The sequence below is a fragment of the Taudactylus pleione genome, unplaced genomic scaffold (genome assembly GCF_031769625.1).
Source record: "Taudactylus pleione unplaced genomic scaffold, aTauple2 ptg000110l, whole genome shotgun sequence".
Lineage (NCBI taxonomy): Eukaryota > Metazoa > Chordata > Amphibia > Anura > Myobatrachidae > Taudactylus > Taudactylus pleione.
In genome coordinates, this window is record NW_028284512.1 from 6,591,729 (window position 1) to 6,618,994 (window position 27,266).

The 27,266-nt window shown below is 47.4% G+C and overlaps 1 protein-coding gene across 2 annotated transcripts in view; it reads left to right on the top strand.

The window, feature by feature from the left end:
* Window positions 1-611: 611 nt before the first annotated feature.
* SRPK3 (SRSF protein kinase 3) overlaps window positions 612-27,266 on the top strand; it is a 48,334-nt gene continuing 21,679 nt past the window's right edge. The window contains exons 1-7 of one of the 2 annotated variants that reach the window (XM_088471125.1): window positions 612-966; window positions 2,790-2,910; window positions 20,933-21,069; window positions 22,564-22,672; window positions 25,244-25,331; window positions 25,497-25,584; window positions 25,745-25,851. In XM_088471125.1, the coding sequence (XP_088327251.1) occupies window positions 951-966; window positions 2,790-2,910; window positions 20,933-21,069; window positions 22,564-22,672; window positions 25,244-25,331; window positions 25,497-25,584; window positions 25,745-25,851 (666 nt within the window). In that variant the 5' untranslated portion in view covers window positions 612-950. The remainder of the gene's footprint in view (window positions 967-2,789; window positions 2,911-20,932; window positions 21,070-22,563; window positions 22,673-25,243; window positions 25,332-25,496; window positions 25,585-25,744; window positions 25,852-27,266) is intronic. The other variant, XM_088471126.1, reaches the window with a different exon arrangement.

A 27,266-nucleotide genomic window follows, 5' to 3' on the forward strand; every position in this document is an offset into this window, starting at 1 on the left:
ATGTACAGTATTGTATGATTGCCAATTTCACCAAATCGTCCAGTGTGTACCCACCATAGCTCTCCCGCGAGCCGTTCGTTGCATCTTCAGGTGCGAATCTCAGGAATCAAGGAATGACAGCTCGCTTCTGGATGCGGCTGGGAAACGATATAATGGGCGGTCATACACCAGATCGTGCACTGTTTACAGACCACCCGATATATCGTCCCGATATATCGTTGCATCTGCCGTCGCTGGGTACACACATGGTCTAGTCACTGTGTACCCAGCTTATGTTCAGTCCAGTCTTGGCTTGTTTACTGCTTTCCAAGTACAGTACAGAACTGACTGAAGCAATGGCAGCAGGATATATACACAAATTGATCACATATATGCATCACTTACAGTAAATGCATAGGTAGAGGAGTGATAGGGAATGACAATCTGAGGCTATGTATGTAGGTATATATGTACAGTATGTATGAATGTATATATGTACAGTATGGATGTATGTATGTACATACACCCATGTGGTCTGTGTAAAGGCCATGACCCCGGCTCAGCAGCTCTCACACATCACACAGGTTCCTCCTCCTCCCATCTCAGTCAGTGACGCTCTGGCTGCTCCCCTCCTCCGCTGCTGCTGCTGCTGCTGTGACACAGACAGTCTCTCTCTCTCTCCCCTCCCTGACACTCTCTGTGCCTGTCTCTCACAATCAGCAGCTGTCATCTCCCTCCTCCTGACATTCATGCGTCTCGTCCTGCGCTGAGCGTGATCGCGTCCCTCTCTGCTGTCTCTCCCTGTGTACACTCACTGTGTGTGATCTCTCCTCCTTCCTTCTGCAGCTGTCTCTTCCCCCTCAGCGACCCTGCTCGCAGCTGTCTCTCTCCCTCCCTTCTGTCCCTCTGCCCCCCTGTCTCTCCTCTCTCATTATGTCTCCTCTCCTCCCCATTGCCTCTCCAACTCTGTCATGAGCTCCAAGAAAGGTGAGCACCCCAAAACATCACCTGTCCCCTGGAAGGGGTGGGAGGGGGAAACAAACAGTTGATCCCCTAAAAACACCTGGGACTTTTTTTTTGTAGGGGTATTTACAGTCTATAAACCTATCTCTGCCTGGAAGCTAATAATGAGTTATATAATATAGAGCTACATCCTGTATACTGTCTACACTGTATATAGTCTATGTGGCTGAGGACTTACATGTCATCCTGCAGTAACTGGGCTGATCGCTATATGACTGTACGCAGAGGATATATTCATTATACAAACATTTGGAACATGTATGTAATGTATAGTTATTTTCACCCCTGATATGTATATTTTTAGAGCTAACCATTTGTTGCAGTATGTGCCAGCCTACAGAATGGTACATTCACTTTGCATAGTTTAGACTAAATTCTGAAAACAGTTTTAATTCTGTCCTAGAAATACATCTGAAGGAAATTTGTGTGTAATTTGATCAATATCTTGCATTTGGGTTTTCTATTTAATGTACACCAGGATATTTAGGTCTATTTTAAGTACCGAGATTGTTGACAGTGTCTGATTACAAGTGATAGAATTATAAATATATATGTAAAATATGTGTATATATATATATATATATATATATAAATGACACATTGATCGGTGGCACTCCAAGGATTTCAGAAACATATTCACTCCAACACGTGTGTTGTGAATATGTTTCTGAAATCCTCTCAGTGCCACCGATCAATGTGTCTACTATAAGGAAGTTGTGTCCCCAGGAGGGCACCCAGGTACATATATATATTATATATATATATATATATATATATGCAGAGTGCCAGTCACAAGGAGTGTATATATATATATATATATATATATATATATGCAGAGTGCCAGTCACAAGGAGTGTATATATATGTATATGTGACCGAAATGTTGGACAAGTATTGACACAGTCTGTCGGAGTGATTCTTCGCTAAAAACACCTGTGAGTGCCGCCATTATATTTGGACTTAAATTTGTTTGAGGTTATTGACTAACCTGCAGGAGGGAACCTGGGCACTTTGTATTTTTACTAGTGGAGTGTCGGTATCTTGACTATATATATATATATATATATATATATATATATATATATATATATAACATTTTTATTCAGTGTTTTATGCTGCCAAACTTTTACAATAACCTACATAGAGTTCATGACTGCACAGTGCTGCTACTTGTGCCCTGTGTCTCTGAGGGCCTGATCCAGCAAGGCGCGGTATTCTGCTTGTACGCACGCATCTGCGTTGCTAATTCAGCAGTGCTATTTAAATGTTTGCTTTCGCATTGCGGACGCAAACTAACATAAGAACGCCCACTTCCCCTTACTCACATCCGTACACTTGCCCAACATAGCGAAACAATCGGTAACATCGGACCCAGACGCAGAGTTAAGGAAGCCCAGACCTCACCCAGGTACTGCTAACTTCTGCGCCCGCGAGGAGTACTCAGGAGGCGTCTGGTAGCGTAGTGGATAATTTCTGCACGCCCATGCACCGGCGTTGAAAAGCGCACAGTATATAGGCCAAATGGCTGGTTTCATTTGGGCTCGTTCCCACCAATTATTTTAGGGTTGTAGGGTGAAGCATGGCCAGTTTCTCAGGGGGTAATTAGAACTACAAAGTAAAATAGATTGTATCGGTAGTACATAAAGATGCACGTGGAAAATGAATGAAATAAAAGCGTGGCTAAAAGGCGTGTACATAACTTTTCTGGCTTTTTTGCCTATTTTCCCAGCGCATATGTGTGTTCTGGTCATTTCTCCTATATGCTCGTTTACCTATGCCTCTCCTAGTTTCAGGTAACAGCCAAGGGAAGAAGAGTAAAAAGAAGCAAAGAAGGCAGAAAAAGGCTGCTGACCGAGAGATAGCTGGGGTCCCTGAGCCTCGCAGCCCCAGTTTAGATAGCCAGCCTGGGTAAGTCCCTGGGACCAGTTACTTGGCACATTCCTTATCTGTTGTTGTGTGAGAGCTGATACTCCCAGCAGCTTGCTGATCTCATCCCAATTGAATTCACATGGACATGTATGACGGAAATGTAAAGGGATTATTTTTTCAATATGTTAATCATAGTACAATAGGATATGGGAGCTTACCGGCTATGTCACAAAGTATTTAGTAAATATATAGAATTATACTGGAGCTATGTACTGCACAATTGTGTGGTATACGCTATGTGGCAATATATATTTAGGTATACATGTATTTTGTACTTGGGTAATGCAATAAAGGTAATTATTAACAGTTATTCATATAGCGCACATATTACGCAGCGCTTTACAGAGAGTATTTAGCCATAAACATCAGTCCCTGCCCCAGTGGAGTTTACAATCTATATTCCCTATTACACGGACACACATACACACTAGGGTTAATTTTTTTGTCAGTGACCAGTTATCCTACCAGTATGTTTTGATGTATGGATTGTGGCGGGAAACCGGAATACTGGTGGAAACCCACGCAAATACGGGGAGAACATACAAACCAAACCCAGATAAAGTTTGGGATTGAATCCACCGCGCTGCCCATAATCTCATTATCACTCAGAAAATCTGAGCCAAATATTTATGGATAGGGACAATTATTTTACACTTAAGCGATTTAAAATTCTAACCCCTTATGTCCTAATTATTGTTTTGCAGAAGCCAAAAGTAAATTATGGCTAATTACATTCCCCACTTCTTATACTACTGGTTACACAGTTGCCTTGATATGGTCTAATTGCAGCCAAGAATGGGAATCTGCCCAGATAGTGCTGTTATCCCATTACGGATTATGCCCATGACTGCACGTGCTTGATTGAAGTGTTCACCCTACTTGGTGCCCAAAAAGTGGTTGCCGGTGATCGAGGGACTGCTCACTGGAGCTCTGCGCTGTTTCCCAACCCCCCACAGGCCGGCAGCTGCTGTGTATTTATAACCCTGGTGCTGCTGCCAGTCTATCTGTGAGTTGTGAATCACAGACCCATTCAAAGCCAGAGGACCAGGAAACATATTGCGGTTCCAGTAGTGTATATATGTATATGTCGTACCACTGTATGCTACAGGATCATGTGCAAGTAATGGGAGCACTGTGGTTATTTAAAGCATGCAGCTGGGGGATTGTTCATGTTCTGTAGAGGAGGCTGGTGGTATTGTGTTTGTCATTTATGAACGTCTGTTACCTGCTGTTGCTAATCGCTGAGTTTAGAATCAGGAGTGGGCAATAGGCGGTCCCCCAGGTGTTGTAGAACTACACATCCCAGGATGCCCTGCCACAGTTTTTGCTATATGACCATGTTAAAACTGTTGCAAGGCATGCTGGGATGTGTAGTTCAACAACACCTGGAGGCCCGTTTATTTCCCACCCTTAGCTGATCACACAGTAGGGTTTGTTTATGCAGGATTTGCTTAAACTACATCATTAGTGTATAAGCAGACACTGGTAATGGTGTATGGATTTGTACTGCTGAGGAAAGTGGCACAAGAGGGTAGGGTGGTGATGTAGAGCATTGAGGAGAGTGACACAAGAGGGTAGGTTGGTAATATATAGCATTGAGGAGAGTGACACAAGAGGGTAGGTTGGTAATATATAGCATTGGACAGTGACACAAGATGGTAGGTTGGTAATATATAGCATTGGACAGTGACACAAGAGGGTAGGTTGGTATTATAAAGCATTGAGGAGAGTGACACAAGATGGTAGGTTGGTAATATATAGCATTGGACAGTCACACAAGATGGTAGGTTGGTAATATAAAGCATTGAGGAGAGTGACACAAGATGGTAGGTTGGTAATATAAAGCATTGAGGAGAGTGACACAAGATGGTAGGTTGGTAATATATAGCATTGGACAGTGACACAAGAGGGTAGGTTGGTAATATAAAGCATTGAGGAGAGTGACACAAGATGGTAGGTTGGTAATATATAGCATTGGACAGTCACACAAGATGGTAGGTTGGTAATATAAAGCATTGAGGAGAGTGACACAAGATGGTAGGTTGGTAATATATAGCATTGGACAAGAGGGTAGGTTGGTAATATAAAGCATTGAGGAGAGTGACACAAGATGGTAGGTTGGTAATATAAAGCATTGAGGAGAGTGACACAAGATGGTAGGTTGGTAATATATAGCATTGGACAGTGACACAAGAGGATAGGTTGGTAATATAAAGCATTGAGGAGAGTGACACAAGATGGTAGGTTGGTAATATATAGCATTGGACAAGAGGGTAGGTTGGTAATATAAAGCATTGAGGAGAGTGACACAAGATGGTAGGTTGGTAATATAAAGCATTGAGGAGAGTAACACAAGATGGTAGGTTGGTAATATATAGCATTGGACAGTGACACAAGAGGGTAGGTTGGTAATATAAACCATTGAGGAGAGTGACACAAGATATTAGGTTGGTAATATAAAGCATTGAGGAGAGTGACACAAGATGGTAGGTTGGTAATATAGAGCATTGAGGAAAGTGACACAAGATGGTAGGTTGGTAATATATAGCATTGGACAAGAGGGTAGGTTGGTAATAGAAAGCATTGAGGAGAGTGACACAAGATGGTAGGTTGGTAATATATAGCATTGGACAGTGACACAAGATGGTAGGTTGGTAATATAAAGCATTGAGGAGAGTGACACAAGATGGTAGGTTGGTAATATAAAGCATTGAGGAGAGTGACACAAGATGGTAGGTTGGTAATATAAAGCATCGAGGAGAGTGGCACAAGTGGTAGGCTGGTAATATAAAGCATTGAGGAGAGTGGCACAAGTGGTAGGCTGGTAATGTAAAGCATTGGAGAGTGGCATTGGTAGGTTGGTGATGTCAAGTACTGAGGAAAGTTGCACAAGAGGATAGATTGGTAATGTAAAGCATTGAGGAAAGTGGCACAATGGGATAAGTTAGTGATGAAAAGCATTGCGGAAAGTTGCAGAAGATGATAGGCTGGTAATCTAAAGCATTGAGGAGAGTGGCACAAGGGTGTAGGTTGGTAATGTAAAGCATTGAGGAGAGTGGCACATGTGGGTAGATTGTTAATATAAAGCAGTCACGAAATTGGCACAAGAGGGGTAGGTTGATTATAAAAAGCTTTGAGGAGAGTGGCATGGCAGGGTTGCTTGGTGATGTAAAGCAGTTTTTCTACTTCAGGGTCCATAGGGGGTCCACAGGGTTGACCTTGGGGTATAGCTGGATCTGGATCCACGGGCACCACGCAGTTAAAGCTTTGCTGCTCCCAGGATGCACTTGGGTTCGTCCTCCTCTATACCCCGGCCACAGGCACCTCAGTTTTAGTTGGTGCCCGGCCGGAGTCGGGTCACCCTGCGCAGTGGGGCTGCATAAGCAGCCCCTAAGCTTTATTTATTTAAAAAAATAAAAAAAAGAAAATAGAAGATTTATTATTTTATTTTTTACTCTTCAGAGCGGCAGCAAGGGACTGTCCATCTGGACGTCCACGCTGCCGCTCCACCAAGCCCCGCTGGCGCTGCGACGCCGGTACTAATCCGGGGATCGCAGCGGGACCCCGGAGTCAGTACTAGCGTGGCTCCGGGACCTCCCAAGGACTGCTGCCGGACTGAAGGGGCCAGGTAAGCCGCGTGCAGTGCTTTGCGCTGTGCGAGGGGATTATGCAGTCTTGTAGCCGCCGGTCTCTGGGGACAGACCGGCGGCGCTAGTAGTGGCGGCGGGCTCCCCCCTCTGTGGAATACCCCGCGTGTCTGCTGACCTCCAGGGTGTAAGACCGGCGGGGAACCGGCTTCCCTGGGGGTTTCATACTAGCAAGGGGAGGCAGCCTTCCCTGCTTCAGCGCCCCTCCCCTCAGCCCAGCGCGCCTTCTCTCAAGCGTGCTGGCGTCGCTGGGCTGTCCTGGCCACTCCTCCTCAGAGCTCTCCGGCGGCCATCTTCAGGCAGCATCGCAGAGCTCCCAGGCAGGCTTACAGTGGACCAGTCCCCCTGCGTACCTCTCCCCTGAACAGGACAGTGTTCGCAGCGCTATAGCCCTCCCAGACACTGAATCTGGGAGGTTGATTGTAGCGGAAGGTGCAGTGAGTATATCTTCCTGCATGGTATGTGACTATTGCTAGTGCTGCTGTCTGTGCTTATTTCTACTTACTGTCAGCTTTTTACCTATCCCTTTCCTTCTCCTACGGCCCGCAGGTGCGTGGGGGAGGGGTGTTCTTTCTGTGTAACCTCACTTATATAAATCTACGTATTTGTGAGGTCCGTCACATACTGCGGTGTGCTCCTCAGTACCATATTGTGGGCTGTTTGGGTTGCATACTTGGGAGTGCGTGAGTGTTATACGCCTTACCTCGTTTCGGTGATACGCTTTTATTGCAAAAAGTTTGTGTTATGTCTGATGAGGAGAATGTGCGCTCCGAGGCTCCTGTTCTTTTTTCCTGCCGACGCTGTTCGGCAGGGGTTGACGGGGCAGATTTGTCTCAAGACGGTCTGTGCGGGCGGTGCCAGCTGGTACCTGGTCCCTCTAAACCCCCGGTGGCGCAGGATCCTCCGTGGGCGATGTTTACGCAAGTCCTGGCGTCGATCGCGGACCGACTTGCGGTCCCGGCTGCAGCCCCTTCTAGGGCGTTGCCCCAGCCTACCATCCCCCGTTCCCCGGGTGTGACGCATCTGGTGCAGTCTCCTCCCGGGTCTCAGACTGTGGGTCCTTATGCGGGTTTGCCTGTATACGTGCAATCCCCTACGGTGCCGCAGCAGTCGATGGTACCTTTTCAGGGGTATCCTCAGGCGGCACCCCCTCCTTGGGTGGATGTTCTCTCCAGCTCCGTTCAGAGCCTGGCGGCTTCGTCATCGGCCTTTCAATCTATGTTGCACAGTGATTTGCCACCACGGGCGTCCAAGCGACCCGTTCCGGCTTCACTGGCGACTCAGTTCACGGACATGGACGTGTCTTCGGATGACGGGGAGATCCATGAAGACTCTGACTCGGATGCCGGGGCCCAGGAGGTGGAGGCTAAGTCCTCCATCAATGTGCCGGCGTTGGTTCGGGCAGTGCGGGCCATCCTTCATATTGAGGAGGATGTGCCGGCTCCCAGGTCGAAATACCCTAACTTTAAAAAGGCCAAGGTGACTTTGACGGTTTTTCCCCTGTCTGACCAGTTAACGGATCATATGGCAGGGGCCTGGCAGTTGCCCAGCAAGAGGTTCCAACCGCAGAAGCGGTTGGCTTCGAACTATCCGTTTCCGGAGGCTTATTGCAGGAAGTGGGAAACTCCGCCTGCGGCGGATTCCCACGTTACCCGCTTGATTAAAAGCGCTACTCTGCCTTTGCCGTCGATCTCCTCCCTGAAAGATCCCACGGACAGGAAAGTGGAGACTTGTTTAAAGTCTATCTACTCTCTCTCGGGGGCAGTGGCCCGTCCATCCATGGCCATCTCTTGGGTGGCTAAGGCCATCGAGAGCTGGGCCAATGCTTTGGAGGATACCTTTCCGGAGGATTCTCCGGAGATCCAGAGAGCGTTGATAGGCCAAATGAGGGATACGGCTTCCTACATTGGAGAAGCATCGTTAGATGCAAGCCTGCTGACCTCTCGGGTGTCGGCTGCAGCGGTGTCGGCACGTCGGTCCTTGTGGCTGAGATCTTGGAGAGCTGACGCTGATTCCAAGAAGGGACTGGAGGCCTTACCTTTTAATGGGGAGTTGCTTTTTGGTCCAGATTTGGACAAAATTGTAGACACTCTGGCTAAGTCTAAGTCAGCCTTTCTCCCTTCGGCTTCTGCATCTACCAAGGTACGGAGCTCTGCCTTTCGGTCCTTTCGGGTTCAGGGCAAGGCCAAAGGTCAGTCCTTCCCGAGGCAGTCGACGTCCAAGGCCGCTTCTAAGCCCAAGAAGCAGGCCTGGAGTGCCAGGCGTCCTTCTTCCAAACAGGAGGATAAACCTTCTGCCTGATGGGACGGGCCTCCCTCTGGGGGACCCCAGAGTGGGAGGCCGACTTCTATTTGCCCAGTGCTGGCACAATACCACCACGGATGCCTGGGTTCGAGAAGTGGTCTCCCAGGGGTACGCCCTGTCTTTTCGGCACAGACCGCCCCACCAGTTTTTCTGCACGAGTCCTTCTCAGGATAAGACCAAGTCTTTACAGATTCAGGAAGCTATGCAGTCCTTGCTGACAGCAGGGGTCATTGTTCCCGTTCCTCAATTACAACGAGGGACGGGGTACTATTCTTCTCTGTTTCTGGTGCGGAAACCCAATGGTTCTCATCGCCCTATCCTCAACTTGAAGTCTCTGAACAAATTCCTCAGGGTTCCCAAGTTCAGGATGGAAACGTTACGTTCCATCATTCTGGCGATGGAACCGGGGGATTACATGGTGTCCCTGGATATCCAGGACGCCTACCTCCATGTCCCGATAGCACCTTCGCACCAGCGGTATCTGAGGTTCGCTATCCTTCAACACCATTACCAGTTCCGGGCGCTACCCTTTGGTCTCTCCACGGCACCGAGGGTGTTCACGAAGATTATGGCGGTCATGGCCGCACATCTTCGGAACCAGAATGTACGGCTACTACCGTATCTGGACGACCTCCTGTTGCTGGCGAGTTCCCCGGAGGTACTGCTTCAACATCTCCACTTGACGGTCGCTTGCCTGCAAGCGCACGGGTGGCTGATAAATTGGAAAAAGTCCTCCCTGATTCCATCTCAGCGGATGATTCATTTGGGAGCCCTGCTGGATTCTCGTCAGCAAAGGATCTTCCTGACCCCGGAGAAGGTCTCCTCCCTGCAGCTGAGGATACACAGTTGCCTGAGCAGTTGCCGCTTGTCGGTCCATTCGGCTATGAGGGTTTTGGGCTCCATGGTGTCATCATTCGACATGGTGGAATTTGCCCAGTTCCATTCCCGGCCCCTGCAGGGGCTGATTCTATCGGAATGGAACGGGTTAACTCACCGGATCCGCTCTCAGTTGCTGGTGTTGTCCCCGGAGGTTCGGCAGTCTTTGGCTTGGTGGCTTCAGACAGCTCATCTGGTCGAGGGGCGCCCCTTTTGGATCCCGGACTGGGTCCTGCTCATGACGGATGCCAGTCTTTGGGGTTGGGGGGCAGTGACCGGCTCATTGTCACTTCAGGGTCGTTGGTCTGCGGAAGAAGCTCTTCTTCCCATCAACATTCTGGAACTGCGGTCGGTTTATCGGGCCCTGCAGTCGTCCGGTCCCGCTCTTCACGGAAGGGCGGTTCAGGTGCAGTCCGACAACGCCACCACGGTGGCGTATATCAACCACCAAGGAGGAACTCGAAGTTGGGCAGCGATGTCGGAGGTGTCTCGCATCCTTGCTTGGGCGGAGTGTCACATTCCAGCGATCTCGGCAGTCTTCATTCCCGGAGTCCTCAATTGGGAGGCGGACTTCCTCAGCCGTCACGACGTGCATCCCGGGGAATGGTCGCTTCACCCAGAGGTGTTTCAGCTACTCGTGGACAGGTGGGGGCTGCCGGAGCTGGACTTGATGGCCTCCCGTCACAATCATAAGTTGCCCGTTTACGGGTCAAGGACAAGAGACGCAGGCGCCAGTCTGGTAGACGCGTTGTCGGTGAAATGGACGTTTCACCTGGCGTATCTGTTTCCTCCGATATCCTTATTTCTGCGGAAATTCAAGCAGGACGGCGGCACGCTCGTGCTGGTAGCTCCGGCGTGGCCCAGACGTCCTTGGTACTCCAATCTGAGGTGTCTCTCCATCGACGCTCCGTACCTTCTTCCTCAGCGTCGGGACCTGTTGTCTCAAGGGCCCTGCCTTTACCCGGATCTGGGTCGGCTGTCTTTGACGGCGTGGCTCTTGAGACAGCCGTCTTGAGGTCTAGGGGTTTCTCCGGTTCGGTCATTGGTACCATGCTCAGGGCACGCAAGCCTGCCTCCGCACGGATTTACCACAGGGTGTGGCGCACTTACTTTCAGTGGTGTGAATCCAGAAACTATGATCCTCAGGTGTTCCAGGTTTCCAGAATCTTGGAGTTCCTTCAATCAGGTTTGGACCTCGGCTTACGCCTGGCCTCTCTGAAGGTTCATGTGTCTGCTTTGTCCGTGTGGTTTCAGCGACGGATTGCTAGACTACCGGATGTTCACACCTTTTTCCAGGGTGTTCTCAGGATCCAGCCTCCCTTCGTGCCTCCTGTGGCTCCTTGGGACTTGGCGGTGGTGCTACGGGTCTTGCAGGGTCCTCCTCTTTTAGCCTCTTGAGGTGGTGGACCTCAAGTGGCTGACGTTCAAGACCGTTTTTCTCCTAGCAATTGCTTCTGCCAGGAGGGTGTCAGAGTTGGGGACGCTTTCCTGTCGCCCCCCTTTTCTGATTTTTTATCAGGACAGAGCGGTGCTCCGCACTCGTCCTGAGTTTTTGCCCAAAGTGGTCTCAAAGTTCCACATTAATCAGGAACTTGTTGTGCCAGCTTTTCAGTCGCCTGATCTTTCAGCTGGTGAGGCTTCCTTAGATGTAGTCCGGGCACTTAGAATCTATGTGGATCGGACTGCTTCGGTTAGGAAGTCGGATTCTTTGTTTGTCCTCTTCGGTTTTCACAAGAGGGGTTGGCCTGCCAACAAGCAAACGTTAGCCCGTTGGCTTCTTTCCGTTATTTGTGAGGCTTATGCACAGGAGGGTTTACCTGTGCCAGCCTCTGTTAAGGCTCATTCCACTCGTTCTGTGGGTCCCTCTTGGGCTGCTAGATGTGGCGCCTCCGCTGTTCAGCTGTGTAAGGCGGCCACTTGGTCTTCAATTCAAACGTTTTTGAGGTTCTATGCGTTTGACACCTTCGCCTCTCAGGATGCATCCTTTGGGCGCTGGGTACTCCTTTCAGCACAGGAGCGTCCCCGCCCTTAGTTGAACTGCTTTGGGACATCCCCAAGGTCAACCCTGTGGACCCCCTATGGACCCTGAAGTAGAAAACAAGAGATATGGTAAGAACTTACCTTTGTTATCTCTGTTTCTACGAAGTCCATAGGGTCCACAGGGCGCCCGCCCTGACGCACCTGGCTTCAAATGGGCTGTGTGGCTGGTCACCGGTTTTCCGTCTCCCATTTCTGTGAGTATGGTTTCTTGTGTGTTCCAGTCTTCCTTCTCTCTGTTTAGTCTCCTCCTCCGGCCTTAGCTGCTTACCAACTGAGGTGCCTGTGGCCGGGGGCGGGGTATAGAGGAGGACGGACCCAAGTGCATCCTGGGAGCAGCAAAGCTTTAACTGCGTGGAGCCCGTGGATCCAGATCCAGCTATACCCCAAGGTCAACCCTGTGGACCCTATGGACTTCGTAGAAACAGAGATAACAAAGGTAAGTTCTTACCATATCTCTTGTTATTGCTCTACCGTTCCATCCTGCCTATAAAGACAGAAGGGAAATGTAACACCCTGTAAGATGGAGTATCGGGGGAGATTCCGGTGAGTCTGACCGATGTTTTAAAGCGGAAATTATTTAATAAGCAAAATCTGATTGGTTTTGCCTTGTAAACTATTCCCGCTTTAAAAAATCTGTCGGACTCTCTGGAATTGAGCCGATGCCTGCACCTCGCAGGGTGTTACATTTCCCCCAGAGAGCTGGTTGGTGATGCTCACTTTTGGAGCCTCCTGTTATTACCAATACAGTTGGTTGTAAAGGAAGCGCACAAGCCATTCGTTCTGCTGTAAATGTAAATATGGGTGGCGCCAAGAAGGAATCTTCTCTCTGCAGCCTAAAGCTCGGCATACACTAGACGATGACGGCAGATGCAACGGCACAATATATCGGGCGGTTCGTACACACTGCACAACTTGGTGTACGTCCTCCCGATATATTGTTTCCCTGCTGCATCCAGAACCATGGCGTCTGCTGCCGGGTCATCAGATCTGCCTGCACTGCAGGCCGACCTGAAGATGCGACAAACGACGCACGGGAGCACACAATAATGCGTACACACTGGATGATGTGGACAATTTCTCTTTCTGATTCGCGTCAAAACGACAAATCGCCCAGTATATCATCTAGTGTGTACCCAGCTTGAGGAGAGATGGGGGTTTCCCATATGAACCCCAGGCTATAAAGCTAACAGAAGGTATAACCGGTGATGAAAGGAGAATGGTATAAGAGTGTCAATGGCACCATAGGATGTGACCAAACAATCCCTTAAGGCCCCCATACACTGTGCAATTTTTTTTTTTACACGATTTGGCCATTTTCGATCAATTGGAACGACCAATCGTGTAAAAAGTGCCATGTGTGGGGATGATCACGATGCCGATGCGCGTCCCCGCCGTCGTACATTGTCGTCGCTGATCAGTTGAACCTGCAGAAAGATTTTGACCTATCGTTCACGATTTGACACACATCGTTCCGTGTGTGTGCAGGATGGACGATGCGTTGGACTATGGACGATTTGTCGTCACTGATCCTGGCCACTCTCCTCTCTATTTTTAAATATTCCAGCAGATGCATCGTGAGGTTGCTGCAAACGATATATCGTTAACGATCTGCAGTCGTTAACGACCCATCTGTATCATTTGGTCGTTTGTACAATCGTTCCGTGTGTGGGCACAATATCATTTGACCGTGAGAGATTGGATCGTTTGCAAATCGTACCGTGTATGGGGGGCCTTTACTCCTCATGTAAAAGAGAAAGTTTCCCTCTAACTATCACAACCTCATACACAATAGGCCGGATTCAGAGGTGGGCGCCCACATGCAGAGGTGCAAATCCGTCTCGGTGCACCTTGGGACGCACCATCAAACCTTGCACCAGCCCTATGGCAGGCGCAGTTTTCCCGTCTGAACATGGCCTCCTGTGTGAGCGGTTCTAGGTGTTTAGATACAGCCGCCGTCAGCATCACGCCGGCGTTTGACTAGCCTCCCCCATGTTACCTTCCAGGAATGCCCCCCCCTGAAATCCACAGCTTTTGCGTCCATATTCAGGATGCATGTGCCATTCGCTGACCTCAGACATCGGCCTGAAGGTGGCGTTACCCATTGGGACGAAGCGTGCTTTGTACATATGGGGAATGCAGTAAAACCCCCGAAAACTGCATTTTCAGAGGGTTTACCGCATTTTCCTATTTAGCACATCTCGACCTATGTGGAAAGGAAATGACGATAAAAGTAATAATATATGTTTTTGCCCCAGGGTTTGTAAATTTACTAATTAAATAATTCAGTTGGTTTTGGGGTCAGATTTGTCAAGGGACAAAAAAGCTGGGGGGGTGTCACTCTCTGTTCTGGTGCTTCTAGCACACTCTGGTCTGTATCTCAGCAGCTTGTTACATCAGCTGAGTGTGCTAGAAGGACCAGAGCAGAGAGTGACACCCCAGGCAGGAAAGAGGAACTGCACAGGTTGTGACGTGCAGGGTTCTGGATTGAACATGAATATATAAATATATAAAATAAATTATATATATATATATCCAGTCAAAACAGGATGCGCCACAAGTCCCAAGAAGCAGGTTTATCACAAAATATTCACCGTTTTCCGATATCCAAAACTTGATGCTTATGCAGTCACCTCCACAGAGCACCAACCACGGGCCGATAAATCGGATAAATGAAAGAGAAAACGGAAGGCGCACCTTGTGAATGTATTTTCAAAAAACATCTTTTACTGCACATCAAGGTAACATGATTGGCCTCACGATCCCTCTTCGATGTCTCTGGACAGCACCGGGCTAAGATCATGCTGGTTCCAATGTAGCTCAATGCGGCACAGACACATCGTGGTCTCCGGCTAGCTGGAACCCGACATGTGACGATGGCACGTCTGCGTCCTCCAAACAACCTACCAACGCATTTCGTCACCACAGACTTTGTCAGAGGAACTGAAGAAGAAAAATTTGGCTGCGCTTATCAATAACCGCTAGAAAATGTAATATAAATTACAGTATATGTAAAAACATATGAACAATAAAATAATTTTCAAAGGTATAAGGAAATAAACACACAAATAATGTACACTTGCATGTGATACAATCAGATGGAAAAATAAATGTTCATTGTGATAAATGTAGGTAAAAATGTCAATTGGTTTTGGTATGCGAATATCAACAGAACAAGTTGGATAGGTATTGTATATTCAGAAAGGATGGCTCAGAGCAACTGTGCTTATTGGCATTGTAAAAGGAACCAAACAGCTGACGGAGGATTCTTACTTTATGCCAGCTTGAATTGAAAAATTGTATCAGGCCCCCACTGATGGTCCCCCACTGCGTATGCGGACGCCGGAGCCGGCTCCGGCGTACGCATGTGCGAGACTCGGCCAGCGACGGGCGCTCCGTCGCTACGGGTCTTGCACCAAAGCGGGGCAGGTGTCGATTGTGATTGACAGCTTGCCCCGTTTTGGAGGTGGGCAGGGGGGGTGGCTGGCCAAACGGAGGCGTTCCCGAAGGAACGCCTGCCATTTGCGGGCGGCCACACTGACATCACGAATGATGTCAGTGGGTGAGCTTCCGCCTCTATTAGAGCCGAAAGCTCACTGGGGCTTGCGGGAACGAGACCCTACCACAAGGGTCTCGACGCAAGCCCCGATGGTTGCGATGGTCGTGACCATCGCGACCATCACCTGGCCGCTCGCTAAAGCTGTGGGTGGTCACCCACAGCTTAGCGAGCGGCCAGGAGGCCATCTTTAAAAAAAAAAAACAGGGACGCCCTGATTCAGAACGAACGCTCTCAAAGAGCGTCCGGCTCTGAATCAGGCCCTCTATTTTCACTTTGACATCACACCTTTGCTCTATCACATGAGATGTTAAGAGTCTGCAAGCATGTGCCTTTGATAAGAAACTGATTGTTTCTGGTAGCCATACTAGTTTTCCCTCCGGAGAGACTTTGAAAAGGAGATCAGGATTTGTAGCAGGATGGTTAAAAAAATGTATGTCTGATGCATGTTTAGAAGATACTTAGGTTTCTTTCTGTACATAAAACAGCAAAGGGTATCCTCCAGCACTCTGAATGATATCTGCAATAAGATTTGAAAAACTACATGGTGGTAGATAAATCGGAGATCTCAGTTGCATATATTTGCAAAAATATGGCTAAGCCTCCAGGCCACGTCATGGCTTCTCTGATTACTGGAGGTCCCTAATACTTAGTCAAAGTTGGGGCGCGGAACCCCAAAAAGCCGGCAAAGGCCAGAGACCCCAGGGCAGCACACATATGAGAGGCTAAGGTGTTAGCTTTTGATTTATTATTATTAACACTTACTATGTGTTGAAAGGTGCAATTAAAATGCTAAATAAAGTAGTATTAGTAGAAAAATTATTTTAAAGTGTTAAAAAAGTGCTAAATAAAGTGTTATAGTGTGCCACCCCAAAGCATTCCAGCCACACCAACCCAGGGGGCACTGCACCACCAACTCATCCCTAAAACTATTAACATCCAATCTGGGTCATATAATTGCCCAGTATAAGGCCACACGTTAATGGCACATACACAAACATATCTAAAATGAGAGCCAGCTCACCTTGGAGTTACCCCTAGGTCCTCCTAATGGCACTACAGGAACCAGTATGCCCTCCAAATGCTTTTAGGGATGAGTTGGTGGCGCGGTGCCTCCTGGGTTGGTATGGCTGGAATGCTTTGGGGTGGCACACTATAACACTTTATTTAGCACTTTCTTAACACTGTCAAATAATTTTTCTACTAATACTACTTTATTTAGCATTTTAGTTACACCTTTCACCTGTGCATCACCTTTTAATACATAGCTTTCGATTTATCATTATTAAACACCAGTATATTGTACACATTGTGTAGTGTGTACGGCCGATCCGTCGTTCCCGGCCGTCGTAATGATACTAATGTTCACTCTAGCTCCGGCGGCAGGCAAGGCGCCGGAGCTAGAGAGAGCACTTCCGGCCGCGCGCCCAAAAAGGGGCGTGGCCATTGAAAAGGGGCGTGTCTATAAGACGCGTCCCCTTTTCATCACTCTTGCGGGCGTGCCCGGCACTTATGGTCACGCCAGGCAGCCCCCAAGCGCTGCCGACAGGGAGAATAGATGCCGGGCGCATGCGTGCGGCGTCTATTCTCTGGCGGTGACCGGGTCACCGCACATTTCCCCACCCGCGGGACTCTGCGACCCGCGGGTGAAGACGGCACCCGCAGGCTGTGAGGGCAGGGTGCTTTTTGCCCTCCAGAAGGAGGGCAGGGCACCACGCCCCGCTAAAACAGCCTAGCAGGAACGCTAGATACATTGCGGATCATGCAGAGTGTACAGCGCGAGCTATCTATCATTACATTGCTCTCCGCATGGCTGGATCGCACTGTCGAATGGAATGTTCCCAGTTTTAACTCTCAGTCTGGCTTCCCACTTACCTACATTCCCCTCCTCACACCACAGCACTACATGTGCAATATGCAGTCACTAATTACATGAGTGGTCAGGTCGCTGTCTTCCAGAAGATCAGCACAGTGATCTCCAAAGATACTATATGCTGCTGGGAACATTATTATTATTATTAGATTGATTCCGAGTTATTCTATCCCTGTCTACTTTAATGCTTTTAACATGCAAACTAGCAAGTGATGAAGAATATTTACAAGCAGGTGCTGTTACTCTCAAAAGCTTGTTAAAAATGAAAATTAACAACTGATTGCTATAGGTTATATTACAGCGCATTCGTGTATGTTGTGCATGTTAGTGAATCCGCCCCACAATGTTTTTTTTTTTATAGGCAATTACTCAGAATTAGGTGTTAAGAAAAAAAAAATGTACCTGACGGTTTATCCGTTGAAGTGGGCCTAGTGTTAAAGAACGTACAATGACATTCGCTGCCTGTTATCTCTCTGTGTTGTTATGAAAGCTATTTTAGACTTCGGTATATCTAAATATGCACCACAGACAACAAAGAACCATTTAAAGCAAAACCAAATCCAGGGGCCTATGTTAAAGTGCAAGAGGCACCTGATTCATACATGCTGGGGACATTTATAGCGCAAGCCTGCAAACTGATTTGTATGCAGAGACGGTGATTGTACGTGTGGAACATTCCTAATACGTGGGATAATGACGCTCGGTCTGGGCTGTTCACTGCTATATATTGACATCAAAGAAAATTATTTGATTACCTAAACACCTTTCTTATAAGCTTTTTAATTTATGTGTAAAATGGTAAAGGAGATAAAATATAAACAGAAAGATACTTAGAATTACTGCAGAATAGATGAGTTCATTTGTAAATCCAAGATGAATAGTGGCAAAGGATGGAGACTTACAGATATATGGTAATGTTTGGTGGGCAACTGTACAAAGAAGAATAGTTACAGTACTCAGTAAGACAGTAACATTTACCCTCCAGTACAACATCGTTACATGCATCATCTTGCTCTATGAAAACTGTTGTAACTATTATGATATACATATATTATTATTATTATTATTATGTTACTTATATAGCACCAGCATATTCCGTTGCGTTTTACAGTTGAGAACAAATGGTAATAAAACAAGATGGGAAATAGCCATAGAGGTAAAAGGGCCCTGCTCGCATGCTTACAATCTATGGATATAACTGACAGTTTAATATTTGATTACATAAGTATTTACCCCCTTTGTTTGAATACTTGCTGGAAGTACTTGTAACTTTGGTTACGTGTGGCTGTGCGCATTTCTGGGTATTAAGGTAAAACCTTGCTTACTTTTTGCTCACATCTCTGTATGACACAAGCAAGGATTAGCAAGGCTTCCTACCCTAATATTCAGACTAGTGTTAAGCGAGCAAGGTTCCAAAGTAACCCACAAATAAATTGAATCTCCCCCTATATTAGGTAATTCTCTACCAGCAGGGCCTATATATACATGGCAAGTTTTGGAGCATCAGGCTGGTTGAAGGCTGGAGATAAACAGAAAATATGTGTGTGTGTCCGGAGCTGGGCAGGCTGCCGGGCCGTAGAAAGGGCGCTGTCATGCGCACCTGAAAAGGGGGCGTGGCCATGAGAAAGACGTATCCTTAAGACACACCCTTTTTTGTCACTCTTGGGGGCGTGCCCATCACTTACGGATTTGCTGGGCTGCCCCCAAGATCTGCCCTTACTGTGAGCGCTGCACCGCAAATTCCTCCCCCCCCTTTCCCCGTGGGACACTGCGGCCTGCAGGTGGTAACGGCACCTGGCAGGCTGTTTCAGCAGGATGCCGGCCGGTAGGGCAGGGCGCATGTTACCGGTTTAAAATCTGGCAGGGCGCAGCACCCTGCTAAATCAGCCTAGCGGTAAGAGGATGGCAAGGGGAAAGGTTAGGCAGCAGGGAGTGAGGTTTAGGGGTAGGGAGAGTGGGAGGGTTGGAATACTGACCAACAGGTGTCTGTATCCTAAAACTGCTGAGATGCCAAACACTGTATTTACAAAAGGAAGTACAATGCTTAGTAGCGGAATTGATATAAATAAAAAGGGTTACAGATTACATAGACCAGGGGTCTTCAAACTTGGCCCTCCAGATGCTGTGGAACTACACATCCCAGCATGCACTGCACATAGTTTTAGCATGCTGTTATATCAAAAAGGTGGCAGTGCATGCTGGGATGTGTAGTTCCACAGCAGCTGGAGGGCCAAGTTTGAAGACCCCTGACATAGACAAACACGTGTGGCAATTTCAAAATGCAATGAAAAACTTACACAGAATTACACTTGGCTTATTCTGGGCTGGGGGCACAGCAGGAAAATATGCTCCCCTTCCTTTCATCAATTGTTCCTCCCCCCATAATGATATCATAACCAAGTCCCTGATGACTGCCTGGCTTGTTAATTAATGAAGGGAACATACCAGGATTGCCCATGCAACATTTAACCGAAGTACAATTAACTGTACATAATTTCCCCTCTGTAGTAGCCACAAAAAAATACATTTTCCATATTGATCTCTTAAGCTATAAAATGATGAGTGTAATCAGGACTGCTCTTGGATGTGTGTTTGTTAAATACCTAATTTTTCCTGATCCATATGCCCTAGGTGTCCTCAAATCGTATCAGCCTAGTGTACAGATTTCAGCTATATTTCTATGATTTTGGGAACTCCTAGCTGTAGTAGAAATATAATTTTTTACTTAAGAACAGATAACATATGGTGAGGCCTTTGATCTCTGCCTATGTTCAGTCGCACCTGGTGAGCAGACTACTGTTTGAATACCCCTGTGATTCTTGGTGCCAGCTACACATCCTCAAGTAATCTATATGCAGACATAGACAAAAGGCCTTGATTACCAATCTCTTCTCCAGGTAATTGCCATTTCTGCTCACAGGACACAACAACATAATGTACATACATACTAATGAAACTACACCAGTCCCTATCTCAGGCTTAATCTCAGTGATGTACATACTGAAAAACCTTCCATGTGCTCTACATTCAGTAAACTTTGAAATTCCTAAGACTCGCTTATGTGCCGCAGGACGCCCTGCCCTCAATGACCTTACATCATCGCCACCCCACGTCCCTTGCTTCTGACTAGCAGGGTGCCTGGAACAGCACCCTGCAGCCAGGATCACTTGTGCAGTGATGTCCAGAGCGTTTTCTGGAGGCTCCACATGGGAACTCCGCAGTTTGTGCAGCCGACCAGGCGTCCTCAGGAGGCATTGGACCTTACAACTGTAACTTTCATTTTGGAAAATAAAAATCCTTTGTTTATTCACATTGGTGGGTATTTTCTTTTAAGGATATAATGCAGGTAGTTTGTGGCCTCATTTAGGCGTCTATTTACTAAGCAGTGTTAGGTGAAGTGAAGAGTGAAAAGTGATAAGGTGCCAGCCAATCAGCTCCCAACTGTCATTTTTCAAACACAGCCTGTGAGATGGCAGTTAGGAGCTGATTGGCTGGCACCTTATCACTTTTCACTTCTACTAACACTGCTTAGTAAATAGACCCCTTAAAGTTTTTGGCAATATACAAATTACAGATTGCTAGGAATATTGCTTGCATGCATAGTTTATTTTAATTTTAGATTTTAATTCTGGTATTTGCTGTTACTGGAGTAGCCATTCTGTCCTCTTCTACAAAGCAGGGTGATTATGTGCTGTTCTCCTTCTGCAGCCTTCCAGACCCTAATCTACAGGATGTGCCTGTATCTCCAGGGCCTCCACCTACGCCCCCCACACCAGTGTTACCTCCACCTGGGCCATTGGGTTCTGACAACGAGGAGCAGGAAGATCCCGGGGATTATTGCAGAGGTAGGAATATTCACTTAAGGGTATATTTACTATAGTGCAGGTTTTTTTTAGAAGTGGAGATGTTGCCCATAGCAACCAATCAGATTCTAGCTATTATCTTCTAGAATGTGCTAGTTAAATGTTAAGTAGAACCTGATTGGTTGTTAGGGGCAAAATCTCCACTTCTAAAAACCTGCACTTTAGTAAATCTACCCCTTAGGATACACTTTTTTTGTTGTTGTGTTTTTTAATCTTTTTTTTTATTATATCGTTGATTCATTCATTAATCATCTGAATACTCCATGTTCCATTCTATATACATCCTCCCGAGTAAGTTTATTGAAGCTGTAGCAATAACTTTCATTACTGTAAGGTACTGGATGCTAACATAGCATTAAATTGAGGCAGCGTGAAAAGCATCTTGTGGCATTTGCAAATGTTACTATATCCTCTCCCATGCAGGAGTTAGGGTATGTGACTGTGGACAGTAGATCGGCCGGTGGTGCTTTGCCCTAAGCTTGAATGCAGCACTACCAGATCTTGCAGTATTTATCAGCAGATCGCTATGAGACCCAAATTGTCTGTCCTTATGAACAAAGTGCAGGTTGAGTCTCCCATATCCAAATATTCCGAAATACGGAATATTTTTTAGCATGGCTGAGACAGTGAGACCTTTTGCTTTCTGATGCTTCAATGTACACAAACTTTGTTTAAAGCACAAAATTATTAAAATACAGTATAAAATAACCTTCAGGCTGTGTGTATAAGGTGTATATGAAACATAAATGAATTTCATGTATGTACACAAACTTTTTTTGATGCACAAAATTATAAAAAATATTGTATATAATGACCTGCAGGCTGTGTGTATAAGGTGTATATAACACATAAATGCATTCTGTGTTTAGATTTGGGTCCCATTCCCAAGACATTTCATTATGGTATGCAAATATTCCAAACCACGGGAAATTCCGATATCCAAAATACCCCTGGTCCCAAGCATTTTGGATATGGGAGACTCCACCTGTACTGATGATATTGACTGTTGTTCCTTGATAGGGATCTGTCAATCCCTATTTAGAGGTTTGCAGACATTCCAGTGAGTGCGGCACAGGGCAACACACCCCTGGCAGCTGTGAGTATGTACTGTAGTGCTAATTACAATGAAATCAGCATATTAGCCTGATATTGATTAGTGCGTTGCCTCTGAACGATCGCCATGCCTGAGAATATGATTGGCTGATGACTGCTGTCAGATTAGTGTGCTTGCCTGCACAGAAGGATTCCTTGTTTTAATACTGATGCCTCACACTCCATCATGCCCATCTTATCCAAATAATAGTAAGATTTGAATTATGATTTTCATATTATTGGTATTATATTAAGAAACATGCATTATGGAAGAATAAAGATCTTTCCGTTTTTCAAATAGACATGTATGTATTCACATTGGCAGATATGTTATTTAGGATTCCCTGGAATGCATTCAGTTGCTACTTTCTTTGTGTCTTCCAGGGGGGTATTACCCAGTCAAAATCGGGGACCTCTTTAATGGTAGATACCATGTAGTACGAAAACTGGGCTGGGGCCACTTCTCCACAGTCTGGCTTTGCTGGGACCTTCAGTAAGTGATATTATTATTTCTAATAATGGAATTTGTTAAATACATCCCACTAAACGGTTACATAAAAGCAAGAAGCCCCTTTTGCTCTTGCCCAGTTTTGTTGCTTTAACACGGCAGGCACTGGCAGCGAGGGCCATTTTGGAGTATAAAGTTGTACAAAGAGTCTTGTGGCCACAAGAGGTATTTAGTGTGCATTGGGCTGGAGATTCCCCGTTATCGGCACACTACGTGGCTGGACATATTATTTATACATTGCTACAAATTCCAGCAGAAGCCAGTGTGTATATTCCACATTTATTAAGGCATGTTACACTACTAACTCCACCAGAACCTCATGATTAGCCAACATCACCCTCACTAGGAGAGATGCCAATGTCCTCCAAGGTTTGGGAGAACAACCTCTTACCAGCACTGAGATGCTTCTTGTCCCTGCATTAGAGGGTCAGTGTGCATAACGCTGCGTCTGTTATCTAAGACGTGTTTCTCCACTAGGAACTAAAGCAAATTGGGGGTGAGTTATTCCAAATTTGGAGAGGAAATTGATTGGCTCCAAAATGAGGTTATGAATAGAGGAGTCCTTGCATTTGGGCATTAGTTTTAATGCAGAAGTGATGTTAATATAAATATAAACTCCTGTAAAAACCATCTGCGCTCCTGTAAAAATAAAAACATGTATAGTGCCGGTTTAAGAAGTGGAGGTGTTGCCTATAGCATCCAATCAGATTCTACTTATCATCTATCTAGCACCTTCTAGAAGATAATAGCTAGAATCTGATTGGTTGCTGTGTGAAACATCTCCACTTCTATAAACCGGTACTTTAGTAAATATACCCTCTCTCTGACCAGGTGTGCTGATGGAGGGAGGAGGGGGGGGGGGGGGGGGAATGGTTCTTTACCCGTGTCTAGGCTTGTTAGCGGGGCCTCGAGTTAGTTGCTAAGGGGGACATGGCACATCATTGGGCAGGGAGAGAGAGGAGACTGACACTTCCCTGGAGCATGCTGCTGAGCAGCAGTCTCTTCTCTCTCCCTGATAATGATATGCTGCTGCACTGCTATTTAGCGACCAGCGGTAGTGGGCAGGTAAGAAGTATTACAGGGGGAGGTGGTGATGGCACTGAGGGCCTGATTCAGTCCCGTTCGCAAGCGCTATGCGCTCGCAAGCGGGTCAATGGCCGGCAGTGTGCACGCGAGCCCCGGAGCGAGCGAGATTTCACTCGCTCCGGGGCTTGCAACAAAACGAGGCGGCTGTCGATGTTGATCGACAGCTCGCCTCGTTTTGTAGGCGGGGAGGGGGGGTGGCTGGCCAAACGGAGGCGTTCCCGAAGGGACGCTTGCCGTTTGAGGGCGGCCCTACTGACATCACTATTAGAGCAGGAAGCTCACTGGGGCTTGTGGGAACGTCGCAAGCTCGATGGTCGCGACCATCACCTGGCCGCTCGCAAAAGCTGTGGGTGGTCACCCACAGCTTAGCGAGCGGCCAGGAGGCCGGCTCAAAAAAAAAAAACCCTAATTCAGAGCGAGCGCTCTAAAAGAGCGTCTGGCTCTGAATCGGGGCCTGATTCCACACGCCCACAACACACAAACACACACACACCTGTATCAATCCATCTTTGTAGCTCACGGCGCCTCACGTAATACTTTATAACACTTTTTGTGTGTCGTGGCCACGCCCCCCAATTTGACCACGCCCCCTCCAATACATGGGCCCATGGCCGCTCTCGACGGCCCTGCCTGTAATTACAGCTTAATGCTTTCATATGGTCTAATTGGTCACATAACTCCTCTGTGATGTCTGGTATCCATTTTTTTAACAGTAAGTAGTGTCCCAAATATATTGCTTATTTATTCATTAATATACCGCACATGGACAGTAGTGAATGCGCACATCTATGGGCGGTTCTGAGACTTGGCCATTTCTCTCAGTCTGAGAAGTTGGCATTTCAGGGTGGCAACTGGGCGGCAAGAATGCCGACGCACACAATACCCTCTTGTGGGTGGGCTGTACTATTCTGAGTAATGCGTATGTCAAGGGGGCGACTGTTTGAGATGGATCTCTCGCACTCAGCATGGGGTAGGTGTAGGCGCTGACACTAATGATGATGGCTGAGGACAGAAGGGCAGTAGGTGACTATACGCATAATGACGTGCGCATAGCCCTATATTCCAAATCTGGTAGCAGTGACCATCCGGATCTGCGGCCTCTAGGTCCTGCATGAGGAATTAATATAGCCCCTACTCCCATCAGCAATGCATTAGCAATCGGCCAATAAACTTGACGGTGCTGGAGTCCATTATTGACATCATGTATTTGTACTGTCCTCCATGTGCTCATCTCTGCTTCATGTAAATCTGCAGACGCTCGTATGCCTGCAGCCGACGTTTGGTCACGTGCAGAACCAAGCTACCTACTCTGCCCTCAGCATCTGACCCGATGTGTTCAACAAAGACACGAAATGTAATGTGTGTTTGTTTCTTTGAATGTCCTTTTTTTATCCTTCGTATTAGGTTGATGTGTTTGATCCTCGGTGACGCTTGTACTTTATTCATATTGCGGTGTTTTGTTGAGTTTAGGAGGAAGCGTTTCGGAGCACTGAAAGTTGTGAAGAGTGCTGTGCATTACACGGAAACAGCCATAGATGAGATTAAATTGCTGAAATGTGTAAGTCCCAGTGATATCAGGCTTCATTTACTGTAGATGACTGTGTTAGTGATACACTGCTGTCCTGCTATGCCCTCTTCTCGCTCAGTCCTGACTGGCAGAATGCAGTTTCATTTCTCACCTCATAACACCACAGCCTCTCACTGTGTCACCTCCTCTCCTCAGGTTAGAGACAGTGACCCGAGCGACCCCAAACGGGAGATGATCGTGCAACTTATAGATGACTTCAAGATATCTGGTGTGAATGGTGTACGTATCCTTTACAGAAGACAGCCAAGCTGAGCAAGGGGGCCGAAATGAGGCATTTATTAGGTGGGGGTGACCTAAAGGGGCTGCATAGATATTTGTGGTATTAGTAATACAATAAACTGGGGTGTGGTACTCTGCATGTGTTGTTTCTTTAACTGCCATAGATATTTGCATGGTGTTGGAGGTGCTCGGACACCAGTTACTCAAGTGGATCATTAAATCCAATTATGAGGGACTTCCTCTCCTGTGTGTCAAGGCCATATTACGTCAGGTAAGTCTTATAGTACGTTGTGTGGGCGGGTTGGTGTGCGTGTGTTCAGGGGTGAGTGGGGTGGGCGGGTACAGATTACCTAGGCTAGGCCCAAGAGTGTAGGGGAGATGTAACTACACCCCCACTGCAATACCTCAGTTATGCCAGGCAAGGAGGGCACCCGGACACGCTCAAAGTCTCAGACGGGGCCTTGTGTGAGTGTATGTATATTAGGAGTACAGACATGTATATGAAATATTTCTCATCTAGAATTTCTAGTATGTCAGCATTATCAGTGCATTATTTATCTCCTCCGGGCACCTTTAAGTCATTGTAGATAATAATCCCAATCGTCATCACTATCCTAATATTGGGGTTGATGCAGGGTTGAATGCATGTGGGCTGTTATTGCTTTGGCATAGTTTGCACAGAACTGAGGCCCTGATTCAGAGCCGCTCGCTAGAAGCGGTTGCTCGATCCAGCGTATGCAAATTCAGCGCACGCCCAGCAAGGCAGGCGATCGTACGCCAAGGCATTGGCACGTCCATTATGTCTTGTCGTGCAATCATTTTGTGTATACAGACGCCCACCAGCCAGTCTTAAGACGCCTACTTGCGCACGTCATCTCCTGGAAGTGCATGAAAACATTGGTACATCGAGCACCATCGGATGTGCTTGCAGCACTTGAGGTTGACTATACCTTGCTGCAAGCACTGCTAGCACTTCAATGTGAAATACAACCAGGTGACGTACTATGACGCTGCCTTTTAATTATTCATGCCTCTGATACAGCGTTAAGATTCTCAGGCACGGCTGCGTTCACATCTTCACTACCCCGTTTCCAGTGGCCAGCCCCTGTTACCACCCACAAACTGTTTCTCCTGTCACTCAGGGCCTGATTCTGACCCGCTCGCGAGCGCTGAGCGCTCGCAAGCGGGTCGATGTTGGGCCAGTGCGCATGCGCACGACGGACCCGGCTCCGTCGTGCGCATGCGCGAGACCCGGATAGCGACGGGCAAGCCGTCGCTGTGGGTCTCGCTACAAAGGGGGCGTGCTGTCGATGGTGAGTGACAGCATGCCCCCTTTGGTGGGCGTGCCGGGGGCGTGGCTGGCCAGACGGAGGCGTTCCCATGGGAACGCCTACCGTCTGGGGCCGGCCCCACTGACATCACAAGTAATGTCAGTGGGAGTGCTTTTGGCTCTGATAGAGCCAAAAGCACTCCAGGGGGGCACTACCACAAGGGTCTCGTCGCAAGCCCGATGGTCGCAACCATCTTTTTGGCCGCTCGCTATAGCTGTGGGTGTTCACCCACAGCTATGCGAGCGGCCAGGAGGCCGCTCTAAAAAAAGAGAGGGAGGGCACTGATTCAGAGCGAGCGCTCTCAAAGAACGTCCGGCTCTGAATCAGGCCCTCATTCCACTGGGCTGTCTTTGCT